Raw genomic sequence first — 25,495 nt, 5'->3', positions numbered from 1 at the left:
GAGAGATTGTTAAGATGTCATCAGTGGTGTCCCTACGACCAAGCCGGTTAAGAGAGCAATAAGCAGTAAGTAAGTAAGATGTACTTGAGCTTGGATGGTGCAGATTTGATTATAAAAGTTGAGCAGATTTAGTGCAGATTTGATTATGAATTAGTTTATTGTCCCCGGAAAGCACAACCCGTACCTCTTACCTACATAGGTTCCCTTCCAATCGTAGATATGACTTAATAGGTAGGTGCCCTCCTCTCTGTTTAGGGTGTTGGTGCCCCGTCTTCTAATCTCCATTGCTTCCCGAACTTCTCTAGATCTTTTGTCGTGCTCCCGTTTAAGGATCTTGGATTCTTCTCAATCTATAACATGGTTAGCCCTTGCTACGTGATCTGATATAGCTGATTTGGTCTGTTTCATATCCGATGTCCTGCGCTCTGAGCGAGTGAACTTTTTCTCATTAGCCTTTTTGACTTCCGCTTGATGTTCAGCAAGTCTGGTGCCGAACATCCGTGAGGTTTCACCGACATGGGTGAGATGACAGTTTTTGCAGGCGATTTCATAAATGCAATTGCCGTTTTTTTCCTTTTCACGCTTGACTTTAGGGTAAAGCAAAGAATTTTCTGCTTTACAAATGCTAAATTCCGCTTTTCTCCGCTTTGTAATTTTAGCACATTCTGACATAATAAGATTTCACAAGAATCATTGCGATGTTGCAAAGTTGGGATGGGTGATTGGGTATCATGGCTGCAATGGGAGGTAGGACAGGCGTTGTACGGTAAATCTATGACGGATTTTACTTTATTTTGATGAATTTTGAAGACCCATTTCATTTAGTATTTTATTTATTTCTTTTCAATTGTTTTTTTTTTTTTTTGCTTTTTTTTTTCTCACAAATGCGTTTTCCGCTTTAACTCCGAATTCCGCGATTTTCGCGGAATTTCCGCAACGCGGAGAATTCTTGGCTTTACTTTAGGGTAGTATTTGTCTGAGGGTGCGGTGGGGTGTTCATTGCTGTGTCAACTGTGTGTACTTTGAATACTCTTTGGATACGTTCCGAAAAGCCGCTGACATAAGGAATGACCACCATGCCTTTGGTCTTTTCCTCGGCGGTCTTGCTTTTCTTTGATCTGAAATTTTCAGCATCTTTGGTTTTATTATGCAATTGGATTTTTACTTTGTCCATGGCCCAATCCGGGTAGCCACCATTTTTCAAGGCTGCACGCATTCGCTCTTCCTGATTTTATCTTCCCTTTCCGTTACAACGGAGTTCATGCTGTCAAATAGTGTTTTAATTACACCCATTTATTAGTGGAGAGAGTGTTCTGATTTGAAGTTAAGATACTGATCAGTATGTGTTGGTTTACGATATACTAAGAGCTTGATAGGTCCATGTCTACCAGAATCACTTCAATGTCTCAAGATCCAGGACGACCGCCGCGCCAACAAGGTGGAAAGATCAAGTGAGAAAAGATTCAAGAATGCTCATACCGTCTGGTTTTCTGACAATCAAAGTATAAAAATGGGATTTGGCCATTTTTTTCCTCTTCAAAGGTAAATGTGATGCTCTCTGTTTTGTCGACAGAATTCAGATGGTCAGTTAGGTTTTGTACTTGACCGTCGCGATGGCCTGCTGCTCCAAGAATTCCATGAAGAAATTGGCAATAATGGGTTTGACTGGACTGCCTATCGCGGCGCCAAAGCGTTGTCTGTAGATGGTACCCCGTAATTCAAAATAGGTTGTTGTCAAAATGAATTCGAGAAGCTCGATTATGTCATCGACATCAAGTTTTGGGCACCTACATTACCTCTTAAGTCATATCTACGATCCACTTCTGAAGTCTGCAAAAGAGACTAACGAACACCTTAAACCAACTTGTTTACCGGAAAAGTGGATCCGATGACCAAATCAGTCATACCTGATGAAGTCCTCCAACGTGTAGGAGGACGAAATATTGTGGTGAGTAAAAATTCACTTGCTTTTGACAAGCAAAAATCCAAAATGTTATTTTCGAATTGTCAATTGTTACAAATAACACTAAACTATCTTCCATCGTTAGTCGTGTCCGAACATTATAAAACATTAAACATCTATGCGTAAATTACAAAAGTCTTTCCTTGTAAGTTGTGCGACCTATAATAGCAGCAAACCTCATGAACTTTTCATCATCAATTCATTAATTATTCAAGACAATAAAACATTTATTAACTTGTAAGAGGTTTCTTGTATTACATTCACCAGGATTGACGGTGTTGTACTGATCAATAATGCAATAGGTTGTACACTTATAACATGGTAAATATATAGATGAATACACGTGAATTCGGTCAGACGACATGAAATACAGAAACTTTATCCCGGAACTTTATGACCAGTATTCGTGTCTGAGTTTAATAGAAATAGATAGCATTTGAACATGCCATGCTGACAGGAATCAAGCTCATAATATTGATAATGCTTGAATCAATTGGCTCACAAACTGTTAAAATATTTCGTGCTAGTTTGTAAAAGAAGGTAACCATTCTTTTCACGAAATTAGATAATTAATTTTATAGCTATAATGTTATTAACATTCGAAAGGGATTTTTACCAACACTCTTTACAAGTTTACATCATCAAGTACACTCATAGAAATGACTTGTTCGCCTTGTTGGCGCAATTCAAAAGGAGTTAGTTTGGACAACTCAAAAATAGTGTAAAAGTTGCCAAAGGAAAATTCATTTTAGTTATCCGAACTTTAAAAATGCTGAAAAAGCTCAAAAAGTTCCGTCAACTAATCAACTTTGTTGACATTACTTAAAAAGTTGATGTAAGTCGTTGCGTCAACTGTTTAAGTAATGCCAACTTCTGAATTCAAGTTCAGGGAACTTAGAAAAATAAACAAGGTTCAAAGAACCAATTAGTTGAGTTATTGTAACTCAACATGTAAGTTGATGTAACTCGTTCATATTAAGTTACTGGTACTTATTGTTTTGAGTTATTCCAATTTGGTACTTTGTTACTTAAATTCACGTAATTGGATCATTTTCTGCACAATTAGCAGTATTCAAATATTTATTTTTGTAATCAGTGCAAAATTGTGTATACTATATAGCACACCTCTAGAAAATTATGCTAACCTAGGCTAGTTTCATTTTCTGAGTTGTAACAACTCAATAAAGTAAGTGCAAATGAGTGCGACGAACATAATGATATCGAGTCAGCGTTACTCAAAATTGTACGCGTTGGCATTACTCGAAAAGTTGACGCAACGACTTACATCAACTTACTGAGTAATGCCAACGAACAATTTCTATGAGTGTAGTGTCACATTTGAGAGATATAACCTAAAAGCAATCGCAAAAAAAAATTTAATCTTCGGCTTACCATGGCACCCGTCTCCCTCCTCTAGCGATTCGCCTCCCCCATACCCGGGGAGATGGGGTATGAATCCCCAAATATTTTTATAAGGTGGAATGGTTCATACAATCATGCCCTCAATGTTGATGCCCTAATTCCTGTGTTCCATTTTGATCCACGATATTTGATCACTAATTTTAACTTCAATATGGCAAATTTTTTCGCGCACTTCTCGCACATTTGTACCATAAATGTATTCTGTCGCCAAAAGGATTCTGGATTCACTATACTTCAAAAAATGTTTTACCCTCACCCCTGTCAAAAAGAAATCTACGTCACTATCGTATCTGTTGCACTAAACTCAAAAGGAAGTGACCAACACCTTCAATGTACATGCAATTGTAGGACCATCCTTTGCTCTTTAAAGTCGAAGGATAAGAGGAGTTTAACGGGGAGGGGGGGAGTTGACGCGTAGATGATTTTACAAAGAGCTCTAATGAACATTTTATCGATATTATGATCTTAGAACTCTTGATGTATGTTAGGATAGTTATTTCGTTCTAAGCCAAAAGACCCAATGAAAATGTGATGTGTAGAATGTTTTTGAACTAAAATTAAATTGTTGTCTACTGTACAAAGTGGAGTGGAATATCGGCTATTCGAAAGTTCGTGGGATTATGACTTATATCTGTATGCCATGCTATCAAATAAGCATATAAAGTATACAATATCTATTCTTGAAAATCAGAAGGGTAGTTAACTGTCAACCGTGTTGCAAAACGGTTTCGTGAGTGACCGACGGGTTAAGGGGATGCTGCAGCTGAAGTCGTCTAGGTGATTTTCTTAAGTACTAGACATATCGACTTCATATTTGGTGGGATGATGTACGTATCTTGGTGAGACGATTACATTTTTTTAATCCGGTTGCTATGGCAACGGCGGCCATTTTTTTTATAAATGTGACCTTGCACGCACATTTTTCAGTAACGGTTAATCCGATTGCGCCCAAATTTTGTAAATATGCCAATAAAAGTGTATCTAGGTTTAAACAGAGCGAAGTTAAAGGAGTATTTCGTGATCCTAGCATCCTCTATTTATGTCATTTTTCATTAGATATCCACGAAAAAAACCTATTCCCAAAATTTCAGTTGATTCCGATTTTGCGTTCGCGAGTTATGCATGATTATGTGTATTACACTGCTCCATAGACAATGCGTTGTAATTTCGTTCTGGTGCAACAGAACGAAATTCAAATTTTACAATATCTTGGCTAAACGAATTAATCTGAAAGAAATATTTTGTACATAAACATTATGTAGCCAGAGGTTTCCCGTGGTATAAAAATCTCAACTTTTTTTGCGAAAAGTGGGGGGATGAGGCTGTGGATCACGAAATGCCCTTTTAAGATCGGCGAGATACGTTTGATAAAAAACGTTAAAAAGCGCATTTTCGGTTAAAAATTACGAACTTACGTCGTTGCCATGGTTACGATTTTTTCCAAAAATCCGCTCTGAGTAAACCAAGATATAAATGTTTATGACCTACCTACCAAATTTGATCGCAAACGGAGCATGCGTTACTGAAAAAAGCTGCGCTCTTTATTTTAGCATGCGTCATTTTGCAGGATGCAGAAAAAGCCATTTAAAGTCTAGAAACACTAAATATGCAAATTATGCGTTAAATATGCGAATTACGTATTAAAAACCTTGATTCATATTTTCTATAAGTGTTAAATTAATTTTAACACATTTTCAATCAGAAAAATAGCCTTTTTAATGAAAATTAGTTTTACTGAGTAATATCTTAAATATCGCCGCTTGAAAACAATACAATACAAAGGAAATATGCCACATGTAAAAGTACAGGAAGAACGTAATTTATTCTAATTTTCTTTTCGCCTTTTCTGCTCCAGTCGAACGCTACTCCGGAATCCAATGTCCGATTTGATTCAAACAAAAAGCAAATTAAAGCTGAAACTTTACATTATTTAATTAAGAAGAAATCACAAATGGTGTCCAAACCTTTCGGCTGCGGATGTGGCGATCACAAGATTTCTCCATGCACACATCGATCTTTGGCAAGTACGGTCATTTGTTCTACTTGAATCATGCCTTCATCGTACCCTATCACACGGTGATGTAGGTTAAGTAGAAGGCGTGTGGGCGCCCAGATCTCCCTTTGCTATGATGTACGTGGTACACTCTCAGAACATTGGTTAAAAATTTTAACCAACTTGGTTAATACTATGTATTCACAGGTGAACATTTCAACAGTTGGTTATATTGTTAACCAACCTTGGTTGTTTAACAATATAACCACAGGTTGATTAAAAACATTAACCAACTACTGGTTAACATTACGGTAACCAACCAGTTGGGCAAAGTATGTTGGGCAAAATGGGCAAAATATAACCAATAGTTGGTTAAATACTATGAATGGGAAGTTCATTTCATTGTTCATATTTTAACCAATATGTTGGTTAGTTCAGACTCAGGTTAAATGAGTACACAATGGATTTCAATTGGAGACATTTGAAGGTAGGAAATTATACATGTATTATAAAGTACATCATTTTATCGGGTATAACACTTAGTTTAAGTGTGTGCGAGGCCGAGACTGTGAGCAAGACTTACGATGCTTTATCGACGACAGCTACCACCACAACCGGTAAGCTTAACAGTTGGTTAAGCTTACCGGTTGTGCTGGTAGCTGTCGTCGAGTAACCAACTGTTAAGCTTACCGGTTGTGGTGGTAGCTGTCGTCGATAAAGCATCGTAAGTCTTGCTCACAGTCTGGCCTCGCACACACTTAAACTAAGTGTTATACCCCGGTGTTATACCCGATAAAATGATATACTTTATAATATAATTTTCTACCTTCAAATGTCTCCAACAGATCTTGAAGACCCCAATCCACAGCTTTGCAGCAAGCCTTTCATCGGCCATCTTGTTTTCTGAAATGCAGTTTTGCCCAACACAATGACCAATCACAGTTCGCAAAGGAACACCATGTGACCATGGTTGGACAAAACCATACTTTGCCCAACTTTATTGGCGGGAAAAGGATGTTCTTTACCAAGGTTAACTTTTAACCAACATTGGTAATTTTGAACTCTGAATTCACCCAACCTGTGTAAATACCATATTGACAGGTTTGACCATCCATGTATTAAACTGTATTTTGCCCAACTTCAAGAATCTTAACCATTGTTGGGCATTTTTAACCAACTGTTTTCTGCCCATTCATTTTCATCCAATGTTCTGAGAGTGTATGTAGAGAGCCTTCTAGCAGGTTCTTCCTCGGGCAGGCGAAGGTTCTCAGCTGGTGATTCCTTACACAGTTAGGCTAATAACAGGCTCAGTGTTAGTCATGTCATATATATTACTAATTATTATACCCAAAAAAAGGAATGATAAATTTTATTAGATTTGTATCATAAAACTGAACCTCACTTTTGATCTCAACTCTCAAGGACGTGCATACAATCATTCATGGTCAAGCTTCATGCGTTTCTAATTTGCCAACATACGAAGGGAGCACTCACCTCATTTATATTTAACATATCTTTAATGTAACACAGAATTAAACATAAAAAGTTCCTCGATAAATTTATACTATAAATAATTCTACTTCGTGACATGGACACACACAGACAAACTCGTCATTTTGCTCCTATTTTTTCCTTTCAGCATTCATCTACCTGTTAAACATATCACGTGACCCGACTTGTCATTGCTGATATTGAGTGAGGCCTTTTACGTACAGCACAGTGGTTAAGAGTTACATGCAGCAGGCCTCATCAACTCTCGCCTCTCTCGCATCATGTAAATAGGCGTGTGTACCTTGCACTGTTGTTTGCTTGCAAAGACACAGAAATTCACGTTCATAATTTTTTCTGCTGAAAGAAGAAAATGCATTTGACACCCGCTAAGTGAGAAATAAATACATACTGGATATTTGAACTGAGGATTATATTATTTTCATCGATGTTGTACAAGGGGCTTGCTAAGCCCCGCATCTTGGATGAATTTTAAAGGATTTGACTCATTTTTCAATTGTGGATATAGAGGCGACTCCTCAACCCAAGCTGCCTAAATGACAGAGATGGGCGACGCAGGCTTTGTGACCGGGGTTGTGTTCGGGGCAGCCACGGCTCTAGCCTTCTTGTTAGCGTGCCTTTATTCGGCATATAAAGCGATCGTGTAAGAAGATTTTTACTTATTATTCTGTTAATATCTGTAATCTGTGCATACTCTTAACACAAATGTAGTCGATGCGATGCATTACAAATAGAATTTATACCTCATTTCGTTAATGCATGAGAAAGTCTTGAGTTTAATTATAGTACATATACGTTTTATCCTTGAATTTACAGCTTTTCCACTATCATATTAGTATAGTAGCATACTGATTATTTTCGAGGCATAAACAGGTGTTTATGTGCAAGAAGTGCCAAATTGTAATTTTGATACAACTTGAATAAGGTGCAGTAGCTTATTATAACCTTGAATTAATGCTATCTCCTGTAGAAAGCACACAATTATTATGAAAATGTCCTTACAACATGCACGCGTGGCATGCACTAAATATGTTCAAGTAGCAGCATTTAAAGCGCAAAAATAAAGATATGGCGAGTTTTATACATCTTCATCAAGGTATTTGCGAGTAGTTTAAATAACCTTGAATTAATGTTATCTCCTGTAGAAAGCACAAATTATTATGAAAATGTCCCTACATGCACGCGTGCCATGCACTAAATATGTTCAAGTAGCAGCATTTAAAGCGCAAAAAATAAAGACATGGCGAGTTTATTACATCTTCATCAAGGTATTTGCGAGTAGTTTAAATAACCTTGAATTAATGCTATCTCCTGTAGAAAGCACACAATTATTATGAAAATGTCCCTACATGCACGCGTGCCATGCACTAAATATGTTCAAGTAGCAGCATTTAAAGCGCAAAAAATAAAGACATGGCGAGTTTATTACATCTTCATCAAGGTATTTGCGAGTAGTTTAAATAACCTTGAATTAATGTTATCTCCTGTAGAAAGCACACAATTATTATGAAAATGTCCCTACATGCACGCGTGCCATGCACTAAATATGTTTAAGTAGCAGCATTTAAAGCGCAAAAATAAAGATATGGCGAGTTTATTACATCTTTACTGAGGTGTTTGTGAGTAGTTTATAATAACCTTGAATTAATGTTATCTCCTGTAGAAAGCACACAATTATTATGAAAATGTTCCTACATGCACGCGTGGCATGCACTAAATATGTTCAAGTAGCAGCATTTAAGTCGCAAAAAAATAAAGATATGGCGAGTTTTACACATCTTTACTGAGGTGTTTGTGAGTAGTTTATAATAACCTTGAATTAATGTTATCTCCAGTAGAAAGCACACAGTCATTATGAAAATGATTCTTAAAACATGCACGCGTGGTATGTACTATTCATGTTCAACGGCTGTAATCATTTAAAATGCAAAATCAAAAATAATGGAGTTGATCAAACTTGAGCAAAGGGTTTGTGCAGTAGTTTATATAGCCTCGAATTAATGCTATCTCCAGTAGAAAGCACAAAATTATGACAATGCTTCCTATACAACATACACGCGTGGTATGCAAAAAACATGTTTCAGTTGTAAGCAGTAAAACGCAAAATGAACATAATACAATCAAATTCATAATGAAATGTCTCTTATTGCCTTGTTAAGAGCGACTATGTGTATATCACAGTAGTGCGTATGTCACAATATTTGAATCACGAACCTATCATGGTAATTAACGTCTATATTCAAAGGTAAAAGTCCTTAAATACACACTACATCAGCTTTTATTCTGAATATGAAAAAGCTAACCGGTTGTGGGCGATAAGGGTTATGCATAATAATCTATTATAATGGAGTCAGTGATACTAATCAAGGCCAATTATTATGAGGTTTGCAGATCAAATATTTTACTGGCAAATAGGAGCACTCATTTGCCTTGATTGAATAATTAGAATATCTATAAATGGACCTATAATTAACATTTCAATGTAGCAGGAATAAAACAAATCTTAATTAATTTGGTTAAATCTACCCGTGTTTGTAATCTGTTATAATACATATTTGAATACTAATGGGTCACATTTCTGTTTATTATAATTAATAAATCAATCGATTTCTGTTGACGACGATGACAATAATATTTGTTGCAAGATGTAAAAGAAGAGAATTTTCATCAAACCAATTTCAGTTGAAAAAGGAAAGGAAAGAAAAATTTCGGGAAAATTGCTTTTGTAATGACGTCAATTATCAAAAAGTACATAAAATCAAACGGACATTAATATCTGATTTTATAATTATGTATTTTTAAAAGCAAAAAAAAAAAATTGTTTGCACATTATTAAAATGTCGCAGACAAATGCGTTGAGGATTTATACTATATAGCCTTGGCCTTCTACGCAATAGAGCAAATGACTAACTAAGATATTATTGATTGTTGCAATGACTAACAACAATTTGCCGTCTAATTATTCACATCTAGGTGACACAACACTGACACATAAATTAAGACAACTAACTGGATATGGAACTCTAGAGGTTTAATCTAATAGATTATACCAGCAGCTTATAGTTCATCTTTTTCGTGCTATCAGCCCACACTATATGACACATCGTCACCATAAGTCAACATAGATGGTGATATCTGGCTTAAGGCCACAATTTATGAAGTGACACATGATGACTTTTTCTGTGGAATTTCAGAATATGGAATCCGATTTAGTATCATAGCAAATAAGATAATAAAACGGTTGACGTAATGCATTATGGGGTTTTGGGGCCAGTTTAATATGAATTTAGTACATTTCTGATGTTATAGCTACACGACATGATGGTTTGGTTTCAGGTAAAGACATAGCTTCATATGGAATTTAACTATTTAATTTTATGGATCGTTTTTCATTGTATGTTAATCGTCAAAATATTATGCAGCCCCTCTCGACGAGAATTTTAGTAATTCTTCTGCAAAATCGTATGTGTAAGAACCGCTAGACCTGGGAGTGAAATGTTTACATTCGTCATTGCCTTACGGGAAGGTATGGGAGCTGTTTTCACACCGATGCTACCAATTATATATGAGACAAAATCCAACAGATTATAAAACAATGGCTTTTTATACACATTAGCCATGCTAGTATTACACAAGCTAATAATAGTTTGGTTCCTTTTTTCGCCGTTGTCTTACTCTTAGGTATGTGTTGGGAGCCCGGGATATGGAATTTGTACAGAAATTGAAACCTTATAATCAACAAGCAGCATACGATAGGTTAAACGCAATTACTGAGAACAGGCTCAACATCAGATTGTGCGATTGTGCAGTACAGATGTTGTTTTTTGATGTCTTGAAAATAATTATATTGGCCCCATTGGACATTGTTGTTAACTGTCAATAGTATAAAGCAAAGAGAATAATTTCATTTAATGATATTGTTGAAAAATTCTTCTATTTAGAGATAGATAAATAATCGAGGTGCAATTTCAATACTGCTAGACTTTGATCAGGGTTGAAATTGATTCATAGATACTATCTTTTATAGTTATAGCGACAACCTTTTAAAGACCCTCGACTTGTGCAGCGCCAGTCTGAAATCCACATAAAAACATTGTAATTTATGCAGACTGTACAACCTTAGCTTTATGCATCAAATCGACAGCCATGACTACGCGATGCACTGCAGTATAAGCAATCACTATATTCCCTCTCTAATACAAAATGTCTTTTAGTTTTGAATAATTTACTAGCGCAACTAATCCAAATGTATAGAAACAGACACATTGATGTGTAAAGAGATATTGCAGGTGCTCTGGTGTAATGTCTTGTTTTAATAACCAACTTAATTATCATGTCTAGTCTGTATAGAGAATCCTCTTGAGTTCAATTCAACGTAACTAGTATAGTGGTGGCTAACGTAACATACTAATATTGCATTATTAAATCAACTCATAACGCATCAATGAAAACGAGAAGGCATTTTCTGTGATGACATATCTGTATTATGAAGCCACGACACGATGAAAATCAAAAGACTTGGAAAACTCTTTCCTATTTTTTCTCGATATATTGTCATAATCTGCTACACAAATTATAATGTCGATATTGTAATTACCCTTTATACAGCAATCCCAGCAATCCCATCACACTTAAGTGATTTTGGATGGCATTTTGACATACACTTTTCTGTCAGTACTTTCCACATTTATTTGATAACCTCAGTCCTCAACATAACACATGGAATATTTAATGGCTGTTGTCAGCTTTGATTTTCTTTATTCATTGGGTTGAAAATTTACGACATATTGAGAAACAAAAAGGGCAATCAAATTAAATCGGCAATTGCAATAAATGCTACACACCACATCAACATGATAAATAAAGACTCTTTCCTCTTACAGCGAATCAAAGTTGTCAGTTTCAATGGGAGATGAATAATTTCAGACTATGGATAATTTTTATTCAAAACTCTAAACTTATTTACTCTCGAAATGTTGATATTTTTATTAGTCATTACAAATGCAATGCATTGTAGTAAAGCAATGGGTCAAATAAATTAAATTCTATTTATATAATTTATTGTTTACTTTCAGTTCAATTAATTACACATACGACGTGATCAACTCCGTATTTTCAAGACACAATGTGTGCGCCATGGTAGCTGAACTGTATTACCTTGAAACCCTCCTAGATATTTTCAACAAGTTGGCTTGTCCGGGCTGTCTCCGCATTCGCATTCGTTCACATTTTGTTAATGGTGTCGTTATTATGCGAGGCCACATGACACTAGGGGAAAAACGGGAAATCGTCTAAAAACGCAGACTCGCCTTAATGTAAAGACGCCACAAATATTCTAAAATCGCCCAAAAAGTAAAATCACAGAAAATATTTAACAATATCACTATTGTTTGAGTAAAATCTAATAAAAATCGGCACAGCACTTTTAAAATTACAGCAAAAATATGGAGAGCGACAAATAAAAATCGGGGCTGTTTGCGTGTGTAATTCAATGCGTACAGCAGGCTGAAAATATTGAGCACATTAAAGTGTGAGTTATTTATTGACAACAATCAGTAGAAGATCTGCATTTGACAAGACATGAGCCTGCATGAAGAAAACCGTGAACATCTCTTAGATCATTCTCCAAATTATTAGGGGTTAGAACGTGTGGACGAATGTCTGAAAGTGCCTGCTTTATCATGTTTACCTCTGCCTAACTAAACAATTCCAATACATTCGATTCAAGCTGCAGCAATACACTCATCTGTGTGAGAGCTAGAAGAAGATTCAAAACTTTGAAGTAACACTAATAAAATACTGGCCGTGCAGCAATGAAACGGAAATTCATGAATTAAGAGCCTTGGTAATACGAACTGTGTAAGATTATATTGCTTTGTCTGTAAGATTATTTTGCTTTGTCGTTCAGTCAGACTCTGAAATCATCTTTTTACAAGGTTAATTTATTGCAAAATAGAGACAATACATAATAATAAAGGCAACACCAACAAATAAATTTAAATATTAGTATAATATAAGCATGATACGTAGGGATTAAAGGCCAGATATATACAACTGTCAAATGTATAGAGAAAAGAGAGAAATTGTTAATTAATGTCATTGTTGACAAATTATTCTATTATTAACACCGAGATATTCAGATAGATAATCGAGGTGGAATATCAAAACTGATCAAAGATATACCATTCTATATTTAGTTTGATATAGCGACAACCTTTTGACAACCCTCGATGTGTACAGCACGTATATACAGTATACAGACCGAAATTAAAAACAATGTAATTTATGCAGACTGTATGTAATGTACAGCCCTACTTTTTCTTTACAAGACCTGTGCTTTTATGCACTGATCAAATTGACAGCCATGGCTACTCCATGCATTGCAGTATGAATCTGCCACTACAATCAATCCCTGCTATAATCTATATAATAATACGCTATTCTCTGTCTCTCTGTCTGTAGATCTGTCTGTCTGTCTGTCTGTGACTGTTAATGTGAGGCCACCGTAGGTCATACGGGGCTCAAACTTGGTGGGTGGGTGCAGCTTGGTATGAGGAAGAACGAGTTTATATTTTTTAAGGTCAAAGGTCAAGGACGGGGTCAAGTTCAATTGAAGTCTAATTTCAAATACTTTAAATGGCAAATCTAGCCATGCCATTGTGTTGACCTTGGACTATCAAACAAAAGTTTCCACGGTGACCTTTTTGTCAGACCAACGGTTAAGAGGTCAAAGGTCAAGAAAGGTAAAAATTCAAACTGCCCCTATGAAGCTCAAACTTGGTGGGTGGATGGAACTTAGAATAACAAATAAAAGTTTCCACGATGACCTTTTTGTCAGACCTACGGTTAAGAGGTCATAGGTCAAGAAAGGTAACAATTTCAAATTGCCCCTATGGAGCTCAAACTTGATGGGTGGGTGGACCTTGTCAAAATGTTTAATTGTCCCTATGGATCTCAAACTTGGTAGGTGGGTGGACCTTGGACTAACAAACAAAAGTTTCCACAGTGACCTTTTCATCAGACCTACGGTTAAGAGGTCATAGGTCAAGAAAGGTCAAAATTTCAAATTGCCCTCTGGAACTCAAACTTGGTGGGTGGGTGGACCTTGGACTAACAAACAAAAGTTTCCACGGTGATCTTTTCTTCAGACCTACGGTTAAGAGGTCAAAGGTCAAAAAGGTAAAAATTTCAAATTGCCCATGGAGCTCATACTTGGTGGGTAGGTGGAAATTGGACTAACAAACAAAAGTTCCATTGTGACCTTTTTGTCAGACCTACGGTTGAGAAGCCAATAACTATGACAGCCGAGAACCGCGAAATACGGGTAACCGCCTTCTATATAATAATACGCTATTCTCTGTCTGTAGATCTGTTTGTCTGTCTGTGACTGCTAATGTGAGGCCGCCGTAGGTCATACGGGGCTCAAACTTGGTGGGTGGGTGCAGCTTGGTATGAGACCGAACGAGTTTATATTTTTCAAGGTCAAAGGTCAAGGACGGGGTCAAGTTCAATTGAAGTCTAATTTCAAATACTTTTAATGGCAAATCTAGCCATGCCATTGTGTTGACCTTGGACTATCAAACAAATGTTTCCACGGTGACCTTTTTGTCAGACCAACGGTTAAGAGGTCAAAGGTCAAGAAAGATAAAATTTTCAAACTGCCCCTATGAAGCTCAAACTTGGTGGGTGGATGGAACTTGGAATAACAAATAACAGTTTCCACGATGACCTTTTTGTCAGACCAACGGTTAAGAGGTCAAAGGTCAAGAAAGGTAACAATTTCAGACTGCCCCTATGGCGCTCAAACTTGGTGGGTGGGTTGACCTTGGACTAACAAACAAAAGTTTCCAAGGTGACCTTTTCGTCATACCTACGGTTAAGAGGTCATAGGTCAAGAAAGGTAACCATTTCAAATTGCTCCTATGGCGCTCAAACTTGGTGGGTGGGTTGACCTTGGACTAACAAACAAAAGTTTCCACAGTGACCTTTTCTTCAGACCTACGGTAAAGAGGTCAAAGGTCAAAAAGGTAAAAATTTCAAATTGCCTATGGAGCTCATACTTGGTGGGTATGTGGAAATTGGACTAACAAAAGTTCCATTGTGACCTTTTTGTCAGACCTACATTTGAGAGGTCATAGGTCAAAAAACAAAGATTTCAAATTGCTCATGGAGCTCAAACTTGGTCGGTGGGTGTAACTTTGGCCAAGGAAGCCCAGGTTTGAGATCTGCAAAAGCCAATAACTATGACAGCCGAGAACCGCGAAATACGGGTAACCGCCTAGTAGTATATATTCCCTAACCAAATGTCTTTTAGTTTTGAATAATTTACTAGCGCAACTAATCCAAATGTATAGAAACAGACACATTGACGTGTAAAGAGATATTGCAGGTGCTCTGGTGTAATGTCTTGTTTTAATAATCAACTTAATTATCACGTCTAGTCTGTATAGAGAATCCTCTTGAGTTCAATTCAACGTAACTAGTATAGTGACATAACATACTAATGTTGTGTCATTATAAATTATCAACTCATAAAGTATCAATGAAAATAAGAAGCCATTTTCTGTTATGACTTGCTAATTGTATATCTGTATTATAAAGTCACAACATAATAGAATGCAAGAGCTGGAATTCGATCAAAATTCTTCACCTATAAATAATTCTCGATTACTGTCATAATTACCCTACAAGAATATCATCATGCTAATGCAAATGACACCCGTTATATCTAGCCTTGTGATCTCTTTATAGAACCCACTTTTCCGCTTGTATGTCGGCTTTATTTTTCTCAATATTTAAATGTAAAATACCGATATTATGTCTTGCTTCCATCCAACTCGCCTCAACACAAAACATATTTCATGACTGTTATCAGCTCGGATTTTCGTTACTCATCATGATCATAATGCTCATTTGATTGAAAGTTCAAGACATGTTATGTGCCTCGAGAAAAGAGACAATCAAATTAAATCGGCAATTGCAGTAAATGGTACACATCACATAGCAGGTGTATCAATGTAACATATCCAAAATTCTTCCCTCTGACAGTCAATCAAAGTTGTCAGTTTCGATGGGAGATGAATAATTTCAAACCATAATTTAATTTCATAGAAAAATTATATCTGCTTATTCTCGAAATTTTTATATTTCAATTAGTCATTACATTATGCAAATACTATGAAGTAGAAATGCTATAATTCGTTATTCATTTAAGTTCAAATGTTAAATTTTATATTATTCAGAATTCACGCGTTTGCAAGACACAACAAATGTGCGCGCCGGCTAGACTGAACTGTTTTACCTTTAAAACCCCTCCTAGTCCTATGTTTTCAACAAGTTGTCGTCCCCGGGTTGTCTTCACATTCTTTCACGTTTTGTAAAATGGCGTCGTTATTATGCGTGTCTAATGGAGGGCGAGCAATCCAGGCTGCAGCAGGCAGTAAAAATTCAAGTAAAGACATTCATTCAAGTGTGAGTTATTTACTGACAATAATCAGTAGATGATCATTATCATGATGCGCGTATGCCTGAAGAAACACATGAACATCTTTTGCTTTGTTCTTTATGTTATTAAGGATTAGAACAAGTGGACGGCTGTCTAAAAGTGCCTGCTTTGCAGTTGCCTAACTAGGCAATTCACATTATTCATAGCACATTCGATTCAAGCTGCAGCAATACCCTTATCTATAGGAGATAGAAAGAATTTTGAAGTAAACCCTAATAAAATACTGCAACGTAACTGAAATTAAGAGCGTTGGTGAATACGAATTGTACTTTGGCATGTTCGGAGCATACGAAGTACAATATCTAAGTGCATTTTGATAGATTATTTGGTTTTATTGCTCAGTATGATTCCGCGATTATACCCTCAGTAACTCAAATTTCCATTAAACAAATGTTAAAATGCTGTCAAACCTAACTGCTTAAATAGTTCAAAGGATCACTGTCGAAGTACAGACTGAGGCTAAAACACCAGGTCCATAGATATATTTTGAGACAAAACAATAAATTCACGCTGAGAGCAGTTTAATGTAAGCCGTCTATACTCTATGGGCTTCAAATTCTCAATTCAAAAAGGGTGGATAATGAGACTTGTGCCCTATGGAAAACGTGCAGGACAACATGCTAGCTCGGAGGCTTGAGTAAGGTCAATTAGGATTTGCACTTCTACTATGATAACGGAGGTCGTGCCATGGAATTTGATGCAACATCAAATTCAATAACGAAGGAAACGGTTGAATAGACCGACCACAGGACTGACCATTCATTTTACATCATGTCATTTTATATCTTACCTTTTTACTACACCGTATTCTAAATAAGCGTGGTGAATTCATGTTGAAGGTCAAAAAATCTTTGTAAAATTATTCTAGTGATTTGGAATGTTTCATAATCAATGTTTGATTTTGATTATTATAAAGCGGCAAGCCTTACAAAATCATAATATAATTAGCCTTTGCATTTTTGGCTTAGAAGTCAACATGCTGAGAGTAATTACCCTACTCTAACATTTCTCAAGGAATCGAATAATTCATATCTATCGATGAACGTATCATAAAACATTTTCTACAAAATCTTAATCATACGAAGCACTTTGCGAGATTTCATTGGTAAAAATTATCAAAACACACAGGGGAAAGAGAAAATATCATATTCATTTGGTATCTAATTGTATGATCATCCAAAGTGATGAAGAACCATTCAGGTACAAAGAAAGTATTTTCTAGCATATTTCTATGCTCGTGACCTTGAATTTACATTAACTCTACAAGCTTTTATGTTTGTGAGATGATATTATAATTATCTGAATGCTGACATAGCCTCTGGGACCGTCCTTTATGCGACATTTGTATGAAAGATATTAAATGTTCATGAAAATGGCAAAATATGCGCAGTTATGGCTTCCCATTGATATGAATACTCTGAGGACTAAAATAAATACATTATACATGTTATACCACGGTTAACACTGAGAATTATTTTTTTAATTTAAATGTGTTTTCTCAAAAGGTGTAACTTAGGTAACGTGCCATGTTGAGGTATCCCCCGGCCCCGATCATGGAGACTCGGGAGAAACATCGGGTTCTACTTGGACAGAAATTGGTCAAAACTTGCATTAAAGTTCATCATAAATAACCAAGCCCGAATCGTACAAACGCATTTAAACTTAATGATATGGAAATGATAGCAGACTTTTCTACGTCACAGCTTCTACTTTCATGTATTATGTAATATAAATCTTGAAATAGGTACCAGGAAATGTAGATTATTTAATTATAGTAGTTATATATAGTAGTTGTTTTATGTCGCATGCCACAAGTTTATACATTTATGCCGAATCATGTATGCGTCAACACCTTCATATATGGTGAGTTGGATTCACCCTCCTTAACCAAAAATAGAATCGTAGAAAACTGGTAAAACGTTTAAAGAGTTTAAATGAAATAGGATAGAGTAGATTACAATGTGAAATAATAGCATAGAATAGAATAGAATAGAATAGCATAGAATAGAATAGAATAGAATAAAATAGAATAGAATAGATATAGAATAGAATAAAAAGAAGAATAGAATAGAATGGAATAGAATAGAATAGAATAGAAAAGAATAGAATAGAATAGAATATAATAATAGAATAGAATAGAATAGAATAGAATAGAATAGAATACGTTAAAACAATCTATTCTATTAACCTTTGTACACTGTACATTTACCACCAGAATACTGTGGAAATATTTGTAGATAACAGACGTTTTGAGTAGGGGTCAAGATTACTTATAAGGTGCTTTTTCCATGCAGTGTAAATCCAAGTATTTAGGGTTTCTGTAACACATTTTAAACACTGCAAGGTGTTTAATTTGTCATTTACACAGTAAAGGTATAGGACACATAAACACCAAAGTAAACACAAAGTAAACACATAAACACAAAGAGTAAACACATGAGAGTATTTAGATTCTAAACATTCAACATGTTTACTTTCATATTGTTCGGAAAGTAAATGCACATGTGTTTACTTTGTAATCATTTGGTGTGTTTACTTTCTAAACAATTTTGAAAGTAAACATGTTCAATGTTTAAAATCTAAATATTCTCATATTTTTACTCTTTGTGTTTATGTGTTTATTTTGTGTTTACTTTGGTGTTTAGGTGTTTAGGTGTCCTTGTCCTAAACATACGTACCTTTATTGTGTAAATGAAAAATTAAACACCTTGCAGTGTTTAAAAAGTGGTACAGAAACCCTAAACACTTGGATTTACAGTGTGTCATGGATTAGCTTTAAGGTTGACTCACCAAAGCTGACCAAACTTATACAATATATTTCTTACAACACCACCAACTTGTATAGAGATTACTAAGCTCCTTATTCTCGTAATTGCAGGCAGAGTGTAATTCAAATATTGCGAATAGGTGTGTCATTTTTGTCTCCAAAAACTCTCCTTGCCTAATTTCTGTAAGCGTTCCATTTTCTATCCATTGTTTTAGTTTCATTAAACTTTGAATTGTATTGACGTATTTATTTCTGCTTAATTGATACCTATCACTTTAATATTATCATTAATTCGTTTATACCTGGAAGCAAACTTCAGCAAAGAAGATAAATAATATAATCTACGTCAAATTTCAAATAATTCAAAATGTTAAAATCTATTGTAATAAACAAAAATTGATTGAATTGATGTATTCGTAATCAACTAATTTTTTGTTGCTGGTTCATCATGTTTTCTACGATCCAAATAAATAATGACAAAAATATAGACCGGCCTTACAAAATTATTCAGTTATATATTTTTACATTAATTTTAGATACTCAGGTAAAATTTTAAAAATCAGTAACGTTTCACGTGTAGTTAAGTAATTGCTGAAATTGTGATGGAAAATGAAGGAAAGCTAAAGTATTACAATGAAAGCATGTTTATACACGTCTTAATGGGCATGTCCTTGAAGCTGGTATGCTGTTATAAAACTAAAGTAAGCAGTGTTGTAAATACTAAGAGAATTTCATTCTTGTAAAACCCATCATTTAAACTAATGTAACCGTGCATTAGTGAATATTTCTTGTCATTAGACCTGATACCATTATAAATCTTCTGAGAATAAAAACAACGTTCGTGGTTTCTTTTGGATTTTTTACAAAATTATTATTCATATAATTCAGCACAGTAGGCCTAATGTCTGTTGTCTCAGTGGAAATGTACACAGATCCTTGATCAATCCTAAATTTTATACTCGATTCAAATAGTTTCATACATAATGTAACATTCTTTGTCGATAGTTAAACAACACAACTTTTACAAACTTATTTTTCTGGACCTGAAATTATTCTTAAATCTCACACAAACTGACATTTACCTTTATATGTATTGACTAACGCAACGCAAATTGTTTTAAATTATGTAACTGCAGTTTCGACCAATATTTTAAATGAGATTAAGTCAGAAGCCCTTTTATGATCCCTGTATATTTTTGTGAAAAACAAAATCCTACACACATATTTGGATCCCTACTCCGGAAGAAATGGCAGCTCTAATGTACTCTCAATCCCAGATGTACTTATAGAATTGGAATGAAATGGCATATGACTTGTGAACTGTGAATCTTATATTAAATTGACATTGTACTCAACTACACATCTACTGGCTACATCCCATCCCACTCGTATTCGATAATTATACCTCATCTGTCAAAGCTTAAACACTATCTGCCTTTAGGTCTTTCATAATCAAAAGTGCCAAATGTGTGTTCTCTGTGACACTAACTGTTCCGAGCTCTGTTTGTTTTCGATTTGAAGCTGTTTACCATGTTCTCGAGTTTGAGAAAATGCTTGGACATCTGTCTCTTTTTCCGACAAGAAGTGTAATTTGACCAACGTCATTTTATTCCTTATTATTGTGATCCCTAAAGGTCGGTTATCAATCTGACCGTGGGTTTGACCCGTAATTAAGTTGAATCTTTGCAAATATGCTCAATTGACTATTAAACCCCTATTTAGCAACGGACGTCACTGGTTTGTCGAGGAGGAGGTCTTGTGAAGAAATAAAAGGCAATGATTAATTTAGCTGTTAGATTAATTTGCACATCTGTCGCTTTCAGCCATCTCATTTGTTGAGTTAATGGAAGTCCCTTTTGACTTCTTGTTTCCCCCTTCTTTTTTACATGGAGTTCTCACGTCATATTCAGTCATATTCATTCAAAGGCGTCTCTTTTTGAAAAAATTGTTACAGTACAATCCCTTTTTATGCCCATCAATCAGTAATCATGGTAATGATCGATAAAGAACTGAAATGTACTTAATAATGACGAAACTATTTAAAGTATTAATTTTCCTAATCCAGAAATAGTTTAGTTTACATGTAAATTGGCATATAAGAAAAAACTACATATTTTCTTAAATTTCTGTTGATAATATTTTTGGTTAAATTTTGAAAAATGAAGTTGTCACATATCTGTTGCTGACAACAAGTACTTGCACTTAGCTAATTGCTACTAACGTAAGCAATCTGAATATTCAAGATAATTATGTAGACTTCATGGTAGATTACACAGAACTGTCAAACGTTTTTGGATTTTATCTTGCAATCCTGCAAATGAAAATATAATTTAACTCTGGGTTACGTGACTTACGTCACTGTTTTTAATCCAACATTATGTTACGTAGTTTTATACTAACATACTACTAGTGTGGCAAGGAAATTTAAAAAAAAGTAGCATTATGATCATTATTATAATTATCATCACCCCGACGCCGTTCGCTCACAAGTTACAGATTTTTATCAATGCTTCACCTCACTTGTATCAATAAAAGTTGACTTTTGTGAAATTAATTAAACCCGTATCTTATTGGTACTCAGCTTGATACGCATTCATCATTTCAGAATAACACAGTGTTTCATATCAAACCAATTACCACTTGCTTTGCTAGGGACTCTGATCTTAAATATAAAAATAGAAATGTCTCTGTATTGTGTTTACATGAAAGGAAGGCGATATTGAATTGTGATAAGAAACCGTACTAAACCAAACGCATTTTTCATACTAATACACACATGGTGCAATGAAGTACATACAGTCTGGAAATGCATGGTGATATTTTAATGTCAATGCACATTTCAGAGGCATTTATTGAATCTCATTTTGATTCATACATGTGCTTATTAGTGGATATGCTTGTTGTAAGACGGGAAATAAGCTTCGGTGTAGATGTTTGAGACAATATTACATATATTTGAATGTTTCACAGTTTAATTGTTACTTATATGAAAATGCCAAAATGTATGAAAAACATTAACAAAAATGCATTAGTGTACATTTGTACATTGAATACATTTGGGTAAGGAAACAGCTCTACCAAAATCGTCAATGTGTCACAACATATACCGTATGTTACGTTCGGTTTTTTACTCAGAACAATAACAAATTGTATTACTACTTTTCACCAAAAAAAGACAATATCGCTACAAACTTCACGCAAGTATCTCCAACGTGATAAGATTATGAATCTGGCAATGTTATTCCTATATAAATTTCTTATTTCAACACTGTTTTTTGACTCTTACAAGATGATAGCAATCTATTAGCAGTATAGCAGCAACTTCAACAAATAAATACAATGTGGGCTGCACAAATTGCTTTGGTAGTTGGCTACTTTATCAATGTAACTGAAAATGAACCCATTCAAGCTATACACTTACCTTTACATGTCACAAACCGTGATTTATTTTGTGTACAATACACCAGTGTACATTCATGTAATAGAACCGTATATAATTTAGATCTGCTTTGAATAGTAAAGACGTGTTGACGGCAGTGTCGTCGTTCTGTCACCAGGGGCTCCTAACATCAAAGATGGGCTTAATCCAATAGGATCAAAATATGGATTTTGGTGCATATTAGTACATTCTTATGTAGTTTTAAAACCAAACATAGCTTGTGGGTATTATCATCATACCTGTGGGTTATCAGGTATATATTGCTTTACTGTATGCATGAATAAAATTGTATTCTGAATATGACATTTATAAATACAATCAGAGTGGCAGGAATAGAACATAGTTATTTATATGAATGTGTCAAATGTTCATCAAATGTAAGACTTTGTAACATGAATAGAACTCGTGCACAGCGCTTACTACGTATTCAAGAGTTTCAATGATTATAATATATTCAAGTGGGAGACTTAAGAGGGGGAAATGTGATGACTACTAGTGCTGGGAATAAGATAATCAGTTATTCTGCACACAAAATGTTTGGATTCACACATACCATGTCTTGAATATTTGATTAAACTCAATCATACATGTAAGACAGTTCAACCGATAATTATACCCACGGGTATGATGATAATACCCGAAAGGTATGTTTGGTTTTTAAAACTAGAATTTCTATTAGTAAACCTCAAAATCCATATTTTGGTAGTTTATAGATTTAGTCTTCGTTCTTATGTCGGATTAATACATACAATCATTGCTGTTAGGAGCCCCAAAGACGACACTGCTGTCAACACGCCTTTGATATTCAATACAGAGCTATATTATGCGGTTCTATTACATGAATGTACACGGGTGTATTGTACACAAAATAAATCACGGTGTGTGACATGTAAAGGCAAGTGTAGCTTGGATGGGTTAATTTTCATTTAACAGCTGATTCTGTTTAGCTTGCATTGATAAAGTAGGACATTTAAATCATTCAAAAGCAATTTGCTTAAGTTGCTAATATAGTGCTATCATCGTGTAAGAGTCAAAAACCAGTTTTGAAATAACAATTTCGCCTTCAAGCCAATGTAAGAATAACATTCGCGTTGCATATACTTGTGTGAAAGGTTTGCAGCGATATTGTTTCTTTCGGTGAAAAGCAGTAACGTGATTTGTTCTTGTTCTGTGACAGAGTTGTTTGAAAAAAAAAACCAAAGTAACATATATATATATTGACGATTTTGCTAGACCTTTCTCTTTACCCAAATGTATAAATGAACAAATTTACACTAATAACGTACATTCTTTGTGAATGTTTTTTCATATATTTTGGCATTTTCATAATCAGTAACAAATCTTATTTCCCGAGAATTCAAAGAAAAAGAAAATCTATTATTTTCCTTCTTTTTACTACAATCATATCCACTAATAAGCACATGTATACCTAGTCTGAACAGAATTAAAATGAGATTCAAATTGCCTCTGAAATGTGCATTGACATTAAAATAAAATGTCACAATGCATTTCCAGACTGTATATGTTACTCACTGTACCATGTGTGTATTAGTATGAAATATGCGTTGGGTTTAGTACGGGGTTTTCTTATCACAATTCAATATCGCCTTCCTTTCATGTAAACACAATACAGAGACATTTCTATTTTTACATTTAAGATCAGGGTCCCTTGCAAAGCAAGGGTAATAGGTTTGATATGAAACACTGTGTTATTCTGAAATGATGAATGCGTATCAAGCTGAGTACCAATATGATACGGGTTTATTTAATTTCACAAAAGACAAATTTAATTGCTACAAGTGGAGAATTGATCAAAATATGTAACTTGTGAGTACACTGTTACGTGTTCACACACTACAATAGTTATTTAGTCGATATAGCAATGAAACTTGCCACTAAACATGATTAAGGTTTGCATTGCGGTCACAATAATGGAACGATTATATTGTGCTCTGAAATAAACATCGGACCATATAGCCTACATTTGACGCTATACCAACAACCACACATGAGAACTGGCAGATTCAAATGAATACAGCTTCATAGATTCATATGTACAAGTTCAAGCCATTTCGTATCCAGGATACGTGTATATTGGATGCTATGTCATTTAATTAACAAGGACATAAATGACAGAACAAAACAATACGGTGAGATGTGATAAAACAGAGAAGGCCCTCATTGGTTTCACGTTAGAAATAAGATATTCCAAATCTTATTTAGTTTTAAGGGGGAGGTTTAAACACCAAACATATCTTATGGGTATTATCATCATACCCGTGGGTTACTGTCTAATTCTGCCTTACTGTATGCATAAATAAAGGTTACAGAAACGGAGATGACGTGAATCGAGATTGCATTCTGAATATGACATTTGCAAATGTAGTGACAAGAATTGAACATATAAGTATATGAATGTGTCAACTGTTCATCAAATTAAGCCTTTGTAACATGAATAGAACTCACGCACAGCGCTTATTACGTATTGAAGAGTTTCAATGATTATAATATATTCAAGTGGAAGACTTAAGAGGGGGTAATGTGATAACTACTAGTGCTGGGAATAAGGTAATCAGTTATTCAGTACACATAATTTTTGATTCACACATACCCTGCCTTGAATATTTGATTAAACTCAATCATACATGTATGGTTTCTTTCCAGTTTTCTGTCTTATTTCCAACGTGTAGCCACAGAGGACCTTCTCTGTTTTATCTCACCGGTACCGGGCACCGGTATTGGTTTGTTCTGTCAGTTATATCCATGTTATTTAAATGACATAGCATCCAATATACTCGTACCCTGGATATGAAACGGCTTGAACTTTTACATATAAAGCTATACGTATACATGATCCAATGTTTATATTTCAGAGCACAATATCGTTCCATTATTGT

General features: G+C 35.0%; 1 protein-coding gene across 1 annotated transcript in view; it reads left to right on the top strand.

Annotated features, from left to right (window-relative positions):
• Positions 1-7,105: 7,105 nt before the first annotated feature.
• LOC140153328 (uncharacterized) overlaps positions 7,106-25,495 on the top strand; it is a 54,810-nt gene continuing 36,420 nt past the window's right edge. The window contains exon 1 of the mRNA XM_072176055.1: positions 7,106-7,530. Within this exon, the coding sequence (XP_072032156.1) occupies positions 7,424-7,530 (107 nt within the window). The 5' untranslated portion in view covers positions 7,106-7,423. The remainder of the gene's footprint in view (positions 7,531-25,495) is intronic.

The sequence above is a fragment of the Amphiura filiformis genome, chromosome 5 (assembly GCF_039555335.1).
Source record: "Amphiura filiformis chromosome 5, Afil_fr2py, whole genome shotgun sequence".
In the NCBI taxonomy this organism is placed as follows: Eukaryota; Metazoa; Echinodermata; class Ophiuroidea; order Amphilepidida; family Amphiuridae; genus Amphiura; species Amphiura filiformis.
Note: the sequence above shows the minus strand (reverse complement) of the source record. Positions and strands in the feature narration are given on the sequence as shown.